Below are 12352 nucleotides of genomic sequence, written 5' to 3'. Positions count from 1 at the left end.
AATTAATTGTTCCCATGAAACTGCAAAGTGAAGAGTGAAATAAAAACAGCATATCTCTAAAGACCTATGAATTACTGTCTCATCACCCATTCAAAACAACTCAACTTCTTCAGGCTTGTCTTACCTCCAGGTAGCGGATCTCCTTGGTCAGAGCTTTAATGAGACGGCTTGGTCTGATATGGTCTGGAACCTCACTGTTGGGTTGAGTCAACTGCAGAGGAAACACACAGAGAAAATGACCATGTGCAACAGCCACAAGAGTTGTACCATAAAAATAATGAGATGAGCGGACATCCTCTCACCTCCCTCCTCAGCCATGTCTTCAGTGATGAGATTAAAGCTTTCACTCCGTCCACTAGATAACCCTGAGGTTGACATTTATCCTCCCGCAACTCTGAAACACAAACATGTTTCACTATGAATCTTCATTTGACAACGGACCGTTGAATTATCGAAAATCCTGCCCTGGACTAAAGAACTGCATGAGTAGTCCTGTCTCACTCACCTTTAAGGGTCTCCAGAAGGTTTTTGGCCACATACCAGCAGATGGCCTCAAAGTATGGGAACTTAAAGAGATCTGGAGTCTTCAGTCTGCGTTCCATCTCATAACACCTAAAATGTGAATGGAGAGCTAGTTCAGTTACAGCAGGAATACGTTTAGAAACCTGAAATTAACTACAGTGACAGGAACAATCTAGAGAAGATTAATCAAAATAATATAGATTGAGGAATTAATTCAGGGTTTTACCTGAGCTGCATTCCTATGTTTAAGTTATGCAAGAAGTTCCCACCAAAGGCCATGGAGTCCTGAGAAGTGAGCACTGCATGGATCCAACCTGTAGAGGGCAACAGAGATCAACATTCAGGCCTTTGTTATGCAGATCTAGTTCATTTTCACTAGTTTGATCAAAAAATAATAATGAATCATCATTTAAAATAATTGTATTTTTAGTGATGTCTCTATATCAGAGTCAGATATATTATTTTGATTAAACTCTAGCAAGTTACACTTCGTTCAAACACCCCTTTCATTAATTAGCACATATTTTAGTTTAAAAATATTAACAGGACAAAACATTAAGAATTAACATTTAATATATTTAACATTTTAAATTTAATTTACACAATTTAAATGTAATTTAATTAAATATTAAATAAAATAAAATATTAAAACACTTAATACAAAATATTCAAATCTTATAATATTTTAAATGTAATCCGTTACATTAATAAAGTAACTGAAATAGTTACACTACTAGTTATTAAATTTTAAGTAGGGTAACTTGCAATCTGTAACATTTCCAAAGTAAGCTTTCCACCACTGTTCAGCCTTGACATTTATAGATGTCAGCAAAATACAGTGTACACACACACAATTCACAATAGTAACCAGTGTGTATACAAAGAGACATCAGCGAAAGCCAAATATAGTCATCTCACACCCACACCTCACCGCAACTGACAGAAATATCACTTTTATCTCTCCATCTAGCAGCATGTGTATTGACCACCGTGTGCAGACATGTTGCTAAACAAGAGGGGGATTTCTGCTTCGTCATATGTGACGTTCTGCTCGAGGAGGGAAACCCACATGCTCACTTTCACACACCACAAACACACATGCTGTGATAATGAATCCCTGCCTCGAGAAGAGCTGCGTCTACTACCTCCGCAGTGGTTAAAGACCATTTTTAGCACTCTAAATGTATGCCGAATTAATATTGATTAAAATAACACACAGATACTTTTCATTCTACATTCTTTCCATTTGGTGAGACGCACGTGAATTGCATCACAGCCCCTTCAGAGTGTTTTTATTCTGTTTACCACGTTGCTCAGTGAAGAACGTTGCCCAACACTCCCACTATAACAAAGGTCATCGATGTTGGACGCTGATCCACATTTTCCTGGCAGGAGTTCTGGGAAACCGCCTGATATTATTTTCGCCTTGCTGTAATGTGTACTTGTGTTTCTACGAAAGCGCACATCGTATTTTGTGTCGTGGGGTCAATCAAGGATACAAAAGGTGTGCTGTTGTTTGGGTCAATGACAAATAAGAGCGTCCACAATAATGAAAACAAAAAAAATCTACTTTTCTTGGCAATGTACTCCTGTTGGTTTCTTATGGTTTTGAGAAATATTTACAGAATTTATTGACACTAAAAATGTCATGTGGTGTAACCATCAAATAAAAAGTTTTTTCCTCCTTACGATTTTGAATAAGTATACAAATCTTAATTATCTTTGTCAAAAATGTTTAGAAATAAATGTTTAAAAATTAAAATATCATGAAATATTAATTCATAAATATCATTACTTTTTGGGGAGTCACACCACATGACATTTTCCAACCTGAACTGACCTTTTCGATATTTTTTCATAATGTTTTTGATATTTTAAGAGACTTGTTGACGTTGACACATAGTTATGATGGACTCTATGATATAATCTCTTATTTCTGCATGTTGGTTGCACCACATGATTTATGGAATTATTAAGATAATGGCAACCAACTAAGGTTTTCTTAAAAGTGCCCCTATTATGAATTTTTGAAAATTACCTTTCATGCAGTGTGTAACACAGCTCTAAGTGAATGAGAACATCCTGCAAAGTTTTAAATCTGAAAGTGCACCATGTAAGAAGTTATTGGCTCTCAAAATAAAGAGTTGACTCCGAATCATTGAAACAAGTCTTTTTTAAAACAAATCCCAAGCCGTTTCATGTTGACAAACATTAGCATATTGCCCGCCCACTTGTTGGTCTTTTCGCATTGGTCTGAATGAAAATGCAAATTCATTCTTTGCCACTAGGTGCTGCTTTTGGAGAGGTAAAAATAGCGGTTTCCTGGTAACGCTGTACACAAAGCAGCACTGCGCTCACAAACGCTGCTTTATGAGGCATTACAGGCGTGATGAAATGAAAATGAGACCAATCACCGCAGATTAGTGTCACACAAAGGAGGGGTATGGAAAAATGAATCGTTGAGCAAATAAGATAAAAATAAATGTATATTATAAGACAATGAAAGTGTTTTTGACCTTGCATGCATGTCAACCTGTTGTTGGCGACTCCCAAAACATGAACCTTTCATAACCCATAATAGGGGAACTTTAAGGAATTTCCTTATTTTTAAGAGGATTGTTACTTTGATATCAAGACAGCCATAGCACCCTGGCATTTTTAACATGAAAAAAATTAAATGAATATTTATATATTAATTTGGATATCTTTTAATTTATAATTTATTTAAAATGAAAATTGTGGATAATCTTTTAATGGACACTAAAAATAATACAGAAGTTTGGCCAATTCTCACCAGTGGGGAGGAAGATGGTAGTTCCCTGCTTCACCACACATTTGTAACACTTGTCGACTTTATCCCCGAAGAATACTTCGCTCTGATTGGGTGATGAGCTCCAAGACTCATATAGTGCAAGGTTAGCCTTAGTCGGCTTGATCAAGTAGAAAATCTTCTCTCCCTGCAAAAAAAAAAAAAAAAAAAAAAAGCCTTATCAGCGTTTATCACTTACATAACAGTAACACCACATGACCGGATCTCCACAAATTGCCATTTAGAAACCATGGCTATATACAAAAGTACACTTCATAAAACAGATTCACATCATCAGACAGGCCTCAGTTCTTACCCAGAGAACATGATACCACACTGAAGTTCCTCCAAAATCGATGTGGAAGTCTGTGTAACTGTTTTTCATTCCCATGAGGCAATACTTCTGCACAAATGGTTTGGGGAAGAACGAGTCATCAGGCCAGTAGTTCTCCACCCAGGACATCTTCCGCGCAATTTCAGGAACCTCCACCAAATTGGCCATCCTAAAACAGATCAGAAGACAAAAATCAAACTTCAAACAAGCATTTATATGTGTTGAATGTATAATAAAACAACACCTATTTGAATGCTAGTTAAGTGTTATCACTTCGCAATTTTAACCAGTAAAATAAGTTGAAGTTATGTTGGTTTTCCACACATACTTTGTATCAGAGAACTCCAGGCTGATGAGATTCAACACTTTTGGTCGTTCAGGTTGGTAGTAATATTTCACAAACTCTCCCAGCTTGAGCTTGCTGTCTGCCTGTCTTGCGACATCAATCACATCAATGACTTTATTTGCACCTGGAAAAAGAAAGTGGGATATTTTCAAATTGGGTGTGCGGACAGAGTTACACGACAGAGTTTCTCATATATAAATTCTCTGTTATGTCGGTTTCACAAACACAAAGTCTGTAACAAGGCTTTTTAGAGACACAGCTGCAAGGCCGCAAATCACGAATGACAGCTGAGGACCGGAAACAGCACTGGACAGCTGGCAGTGAAGTGACTGCAATCCCTCAACACACACACACAGCTGGCCAGCATCTGATGACAGGGAACAGCTGGACGAACAGTCCCACAAACACATAATTGAAAAAGGCTCAAGGCCATATTTGGGACTGGACATAACTGCAAAACTCTGCACTGCTTTTGAACCCATGCTGATATTTTTATGGTCATCATTCATTTTTAGTGATATTAACTTAATTCTGTAGACAACATTTAAATGTAAGGCATTTAAAGTCCACCCCCAAATTATTCATTTGTTTATTTATCATTATTTTATTATTATAATTGAACGGATCAGTGTTTTTCGTTTTTTATTATAGTATTAAACACTATTGTTATACTATATAATTATTATTATTATACTATTATAGTATTTATTATATATATATATATATATATAATAAATACTATAATAGTATAATAATAATATTTATATAGTATATATATATATATTTATATAGTATATATATATATATATATATATATATATATATATATATATATATATATATATATATATATATATATATATATATTATATAGTAAATATATATATATATATAATATAGTAATTAATTTTATATAACATTTTGAAGTGGCTTTCATTTTTATAATTTTCATTTAAATTTTTGCTTATGTTTTAGCAATTGTATGTGCTGTCGTCATTTTTAACTACTTTATAATTTCTATAACTTGAACTTTTTATTTCAGTTTTAGTATTGAAACTGCAAAAGCCAAGGCAGCATTTCTAATTTTCTTTGAAGTCAAGTTTTTCATCCAATATTTTAGTTTATTTTAGCTTTATTACTACATTTCAATTACAAAAGATTATCTCCAAAAATGACAAAATGTTGCATAAATCTAACATGAAAGTAGACCATACAACTAGTGCATTAATTATATTATATTCAAAGTAATTCCATAACTTTTCTTGATGAAGAGACTGAAATATAAGACAGTACCAGTCCTCATTAACTTTCATTATATAGAAAAGAGCAGCTTGAACACTGCCAAATCTCTTATTTTATGTTCCACAGAATATTCCAGATTTGGAATGACATAATAGTGACAGAAATTTTAGGTAATGAAACCTTTGCTTTGACTTCTGTTTAAAATTGTTCTGAAAAGTAATGTAGCATGCAATTGGTTAAATTCTGACAGTCTGACCACACACACACACAATATGCGTCTCTAAATGTGGCCATATATGGAAGAATGAGTGTTTCTTATAATGCATGTTTATCTTTTCTAAGAAAAGAAAAGCAGGTGTAGGGAGAAAATGGAAGAAACGACAGACAGAGAAGGTTAGTGGCCTTTTGTCTGTGCCCAACTGGCTGGGTAACATGATCTGATGAGTGGCCCGCTCCCCCCTCTCTTTCTGTTTCTCTCTCTCTCTCTCTCTCACACACACACACACACACACACACACCTCTTCCCCTCGACACCTGTTACTATTAAAACACTTCCAGCTTAAAGATCAGCGGCGTGCGAAAGAGGGAGCCAAGTAACATAAGCGTTGAGATAAAACAGGCCTATTGGGAATCTGAGCTCAGACTGACTGTTCTGTACAATAGCTTTGTAACTGGAGATGAAATGTTTTAGGCCTAATGTAGAGGAGAGAGAAGATAACCTCCACAGCTGTAAAGGAGTTGGGTCTAAACCCATTCACTACCGGCACAGACGGATAAACACAATCACAATGTCACTCGGTAATCTAATGCTTTCCAGTCCAATGTGTTTAAAGTTGTTCAGAAAAAAAAACAAAACAGACTTGTGCCCACCTCAGAAATAGGCCTAGAAAGTATGTGCGTATGTGTGGATATAAATACATTTGTGTATACATGTATCTATTGCACAAATTTCATGTGGGTCTGGTTATGAGTCCAAATGTGTTACTGATCTAATTGAGTCTCTTTTGCTCTAGTGCCCCACTTGCCAGTCACTCTCCCGAGCTGTTATCTAATAGACAGTAAATGCAGTGTACACACGTACCCACATAATGCTCCACATCGCTGACAGAGAACGAGGGAGGGGGCAGTTTAAGCCCCAGTCCATCCAGGCCATGTACCGCTATGGGGTAATGGAAGCCCTCCCTCTCCAGGTAGCGCTGGGTCACCTGGCTCCCCTGCATTGGCACCAGAATCTCATGGCCACTTTGAAACATTCAAGACACACAGAATTCAATTGCAAGTCTTATCAGGTAGGTGCGAATTCCAAAGCCATAACTAGATGTAACTAATGACTGTGATTATATCCTAAAAACACATTAGAATTCAAAGTAGGAAAGTTCAAGGTCTAATCAAGTTTTAATCCAGAGGTGCTTGTACCTGGCAAAGCTCCTGGCCTGGAGTTGCTGTACAAATACAGCAGTTCCTGCCTGAACGGGGCGTGTGCCATCATTTGGCTCAGTGTAGTCATGCCTGTGCCAGTTGTTGCGCTTTTTCACTGTGAAAAAGGAGGAAACATTCATAAGACTGATCCTGGAACAAAACAAAAGCAATTGAGAAACACGTGCAGATGAACACACTTACTCACGGAGGGTCCATGGATGGGCTCACAGTTGGGACAGTGATAAACATCGATATCAGCAGCATGGTGCTCCACTACCTGAACACAACTGAAAAAGAAGAAAAAAAACACCACAGAATAAGTACTAAGATAATAATAATTCTGTCACAACCATATGAATGTTGCAGTACCCACTAGCAAAAACACAAACTAGTCTAATTCTTAAACATGTAAATTTGAGCTTAGCCAGCATCCTTTTAGCCATTAGCTATGCAAGTAACTTCACCACATAATTTACTTTTCTTTGGATGAGAACTCACCACTAAACATCACTTCATACGCAAATACAACAATAAAACAAAAATATCTATAGTGTCAAGTTAGGGGTGGGCGATATGACCAAAATCTTATATCATAATATATCATAATTCTTCTCACCAGTGTCATTATCACAAAAAACTAATACTAACCTAAATAATAAAAAAAAAAGAAAACTAATTACAAGCAATAGGACAAAAAAAAACTACAGTAGAATAAATAATAAATTCTACATACATTGTTTAAAGTAATCAAATGTATAAAAACACAGCATAATCTTCACTGTGTAAATTAAATAAATATATGTTTCTTCTTATTGAAATTACAAAACTTACTTAGGTCAAGAGCAGTGAGAGATTTTCTCTCTTTTGTTGTTTGCTTAACATGAATGACAGACAGCAGAAATAATATACTGCTGTCACTTTAAGAGCTGCCCGGATCCAATATACTGTTAAACATGCGTTTTCTTTCTCAGCTGTTTGCTTTCACTTAAGCACTTTAACAAAGATACCTGCAAAGACGGTCATTTTGACATACAAGTGTGTGCATTTCACCATTCGAGGTCTATAAAGTAGCAAAATATCTCTGTGAAATACTTTGTACTAATAATCTGTGAGTCTAGTCAAAATCTCTATTGGTTGACAAATTTCTACTGGTTAATTGTGTCTAGCGGTATATCGCCCACCCCTAGTGTAACCAAACATAAAATTCACAATAAAACAGTACAAACTAAATGTTTTTATGAAGTAAATGTGAAGAAAGAACCACACATATCATCATGCATAGTATAAACAAAATTAATGTATAACCAAAAACCACCACATTACTTTTATATACTATATAAAGTGGGTCACCCGATGAACAGCTGTATGCAAACACTACTTGTGCTACATGACTGCTGAGGTTTTATTCTGAGTAAATGTCAATGATTTAGAAACAGCTGAATGTTGCATGGGACAATGGTGTCATCATCTGCTCGTTTTAGAAAACACTACAAAATTGTACATTGTTTACCACTGTGTACGTCAAACATTGTGTGGGTGGGTGATGATACAATCAACAGGGCGCTGCGTCACAATTGTGGGATTTCCACCACCACCCAACCGCAGACCAAATCACCTCGCCAAACTGCAACCACAACCATAACGCTCAGCCACCCACACAAACACCCATTCCAGAGGTTTGTTTCAGAGTCACGCTGCCAACCATGTGAAATCAGCTAGCTGAGTTTTGACAGACCAGCGGCAAGAGATTTACTAATGCCGAGATGAGTCAAACAACTGGGGCCACACAGCAAAACACAGAAAAGTGCTAACACTCACACGTTTACTGACGCCTACTGTGATATTTGCTCTACTTTTCCTATCGCTTACATATATCAGCGTCTTTCTAGTTAAGCAAGAACACTACAATACTAAATGAGGGGGAACAAAGGTCAGAAACAACCGCAAGCATGTTAATCAACAGAAGTTGTTACAAAACATAAATTGAGCCTTTTAGCTGACCACAACAACCCTTGAACTTAGCCCCACCATTCAAATTCTGCACTTGTGGTCTTGTGGCCTTCTGTATGCCTGTAAAGTCCACAAAACCATAGTGTGTCTCATTTATCAAATTTCTGTCATAAATTAGCCTACTCAACCTCATGTTGTTCCAAACCCGTAAGACCTTGATTCATCTTCGAAACACAAATTAAGACATTTTTGGATGTTTTCTTTGCACACAAAAAGTATTCTCGGAGCTTCATAAAAACAACAGTTGAACCACTGATGTCACATTAACTATTTTAATGATGTTTTTACTAGGGCTGTGCAATTAATCGAAATTCAGTTTCGATTTCAATTTCGGCCTCCAACGATTATGAAAATACAGTAATCGAGATAAAACGATTATTGCGCCCCGTTCCTCCGGTGCTCTTTTGTTCCTCCATAAAAGGCCAATTTCACGTGCAAATCAGTAACATCATGTAACGAGACTTTTGCAAAAAGGGACGTGCTTGATTTATTTAAGTTGATTAGATTTATTTTTGTTTTTAAAAGCATGACAGAGAACATGCGCTTCCTCAGGAAGATTACGGTGTATGCGCTCAGAGACAGAACACAACACGGACATGTAGTCATCTTTTAGCACCTAAACGGTCAAATACACGCAAAAATGTGTCAAAATGTGGCGCTTAGTGATTATTCATGTAAACCCTCGTCGGTTATGTAATAAATTAACAAAGAGTTGAGAATGAAAAGACTTGTGTAACAGTATATTGGATCTGTGCGGCTCTTAAAGTGACAGCGGGCTATAATTATTATATTAATAAGCAACAAAAGACAAATTCAAAATTGCTCACTGCTCTTGATTACTTGTGTAGCTTTAATAAGAAACAAAGGAAGTTTAATTCTTACAGTGAAGACTATGCTGTTTTATTTTTCATTCGGTTTCTCTAGTAGGCTGTTAACTGAATAGCTACTTTAGACTTGCATTAAAAAAAAAAACTTAAAGCACAGTTTGGTTCATTTGTATCTTTTTTATTCTATTGTATTCTTTTGCTTTTTTATTACTGGCATTGTATTCCTTTGCTTTCTTATTACTGGCAGTTTAATTATTTTCAATAATTTTGAGGACCTTTTTTGTTTTTAACTAATATTAGTTACTCTGGTATTCTGCTGTGGTACTGAGAATTGTGACATTTCGCTGGTCTCTAAAATGTAGATGTCATAGCAGCCTTATTTACAGAAAATATATATTTGATATATATCACTATCTTTAAATAAAGCTTTGGTCATATGGCCCACTAATAATGGTTTTAAATAACCGTGATTACAATATTCACCAAAGTAATCGTGATTATGATTTTTGTCATAATCGAGCAGCCCTAGTTTTTACTACCGTTCTGTGCCTTGACTGTGGTAGTTCCCTTGCTGTCTATGGAGGGTCAGAAAGCTCTCGGATTTCATCAAAGATATCTTAATTTGTGTTCCGAAGATGAACAAATGTCTTACAGGTTTGGAACGACTTGAGTGAGTAATTAAATGACTGAATTTTAATTTTTGGGTGAACTATACCTTTTACGGTCCTCCTTGAATCTACAATTTGAAGATACAATGCTATAGGGGTGTTGAAATTAATCGTTTCTACGATGCAGACGAGGACGATTCGGAATCAGTAATAGACCATAACAGATTATAACGCACTGATGCTTTTCTGACATCATTTTTTGCATACGTGCTTTGTCATGATAGCATACAATGGTGGCGGGAGGCGAGACGCAAGTAATTAAAAACGCTCCAACTACTTTATAAGCTGACATCTTAACATGCTTAAAGATGGCGCCGCTGATGGCATCTATTGTGCGTTGCTCTTCAGTGTTTGTACTGTTTTTGTTTGTTTTTTGTTTTTCAAATACAATCAGTTTTACCAGGGATGATCTGCTGAACATTCGGCAGAACACACCACAAAATCTTTTACCGGATTTTGATTTTTCGGACGTTTTGCTGGACATTGTAGTTGGCGGAGCTGTAGCTCTGGTCAAACGCTACAGGAGGCGCAGACAGGGAAAGCGAGCCGGCGCGCTCGTGAAGCTTCGTCAGCGCAGATTTCGAACGGCGTTGCCTAGCATCCATCTGGCGAATCTCCACTCTCTACCCAACAAAACGGACAAACTCCTTCTGCTCTCCCGGACAAACAAGGATTTTTCTAACTCTGCTGCTCTGTGTTTCACGGAAACCTGGCTGAATGGCGACATACAGGACAGCGCGATTCATCTACCTAATTACCAGCTGATCAGAGCAGATCGGGACGCAGAATCAACGGGGAAAATCACACGGCGGCGGGACGTGCTTTTACATCAATGAGAGGTGGTGTACAGATGTAACTGTGTTAAAGAAGATGTGCTGTTCAGATCTAGAAACACTCTTCATTAACTGCAAGCCGTTCTATTCGCAGCGGGAGTTCTGCTCTTGTTCTTGTGAGTGTCTACATTCCACCGCAAGCGCACGTGAGCACAGCTTTACAGAAACTCGCTGATATGATCACAGAGAGTGAGCAACAACACCCGTACTCCGTTTTAATCATTCTCGGGGACTTTAATAAAGCAAATCTCTCCCGCGAACTACCAAAATACAGACAGCATGTTACATGTCCCACCAGAGACAGTAATATATTGGATCACTGTTACACAACAATAAAGGACGCATATCACTCTGTTCCACAAGCAGCTTTAGGACTCTGATCACTGTTTGGTTCATTTTATACCATCCTACAGGCAGAAACTTAAATCTGCAAAGTCTGTATTAAGATCTGTTAAAAGATGGACTAACGAAACAGAGCGGGATTTACAAGCCTGTTTCTCTCTCACTGATTGGACTGTTTTTGAAGCTGCTGCCATCGATCTGGACGAGCTCACAGAGACTGTAACATCTTATATCAGTTTCTGTGAGGATATGTGCATTCCTACCAGGACTCATCTAATCTACAACAATGACAAACCATGGTTCACTGCAAAACTCAGACAGCTCCATCAGGCTAAAGAAGATGCTTACAGAAAGGGGGATAAAGTTTTGTACAAATAGGCCAAATACACACTGGAAATGGAGATCAGAGTGGCAAAGAGGAATTATTCTGACAAGCTCAGGAACAAATTATCTTCCAGTGATCCTGCTTCAGTGTGGAAAGGAATGAAGGATATCACCAGTTACAAGACACCATCCCCCAGCACTCTGGAGAATCAACACCTGGCAGACGACTTGAACGAGTTTTATTGTCGCTTTGAAAGATCACCCCACACCCGCCCTGAACACCTCTCCACACAACCATTCACACCTCCAGCAACCCCTCTCTCCCCCACACCTACAATTTAAATCAGCGAAGAAGATGTGTGCCAGGTCTTCAGGAAGAACAAGAGAAGGAAAGCACCAGGCCCAGACGGTGTGTCACCAACCTGCCTAAAATCCTGTGCTGACCAGCTGGCCCCCATCTTCACACAGATCTTCAACAGATCACTGGAGCTGTGTGAAGTCCCCTCATGCTTCAAACACGCCACCATCATCCCCGTCCCAAAGAAACACAAAATTACTGGACTTAATGACTACAGATCTGTGGCCCTAACGTCTGTAGCCATGAAATCATTTGAAAGACTGGTTTTGGCTTATCTGAAGGACATCACTGGACCCCCTGCAGTTTGCCTACAGAGCA

General features: G+C 37.6%; 1 protein-coding gene across 3 annotated transcripts in view; it reads right to left on the bottom strand.

The window, feature by feature from the left end:
• Positions 1–12352, bottom strand: part of LOC306858545 (lysine-specific demethylase 7A-like) — a 107958-nt gene that overhangs the window by 8345 nt on the left and 87261 nt on the right. For all 3 annotated transcript variants that reach the window (XM_079399122.1, XM_079399123.1, XM_079399121.1), the window contains 10 exons: positions 6874–6959; positions 6670–6787; positions 6335–6495; positions 3994–4135; positions 3648–3834; positions 3317–3479; positions 749–836; positions 506–612; positions 303–394; positions 125–211 (listed from right to left, as the gene is read on the bottom strand). In XM_079399122.1, coding sequence (XP_079255248.1) covers positions 125–211; positions 303–394; positions 506–612; positions 749–836; positions 3317–3479; positions 3648–3834; positions 3994–4135; positions 6335–6495; positions 6670–6787; position 6874 — 1146 coding nt within the window. In that variant the 5' untranslated portion in view covers positions 6875–6959. The remainder of the gene's footprint in view (positions 1–124; positions 212–302; positions 395–505; positions 613–748; positions 837–3316; positions 3480–3647; positions 3835–3993; positions 4136–6334; positions 6496–6669; positions 6788–6873; positions 6960–12352) is intronic.

Source organism: Barbus barbus (genome assembly GCF_936440315.1).
Source record: "Barbus barbus genome assembly, chromosome: 39".
Classification (NCBI taxonomy): domain Eukaryota; kingdom Metazoa; phylum Chordata; class Actinopteri; order Cypriniformes; family Cyprinidae; genus Barbus; species Barbus barbus.
The sequence above is the reverse complement of the archived record's forward strand: the minus strand, read 5'-3'. Positions and strand labels throughout refer to the sequence as shown.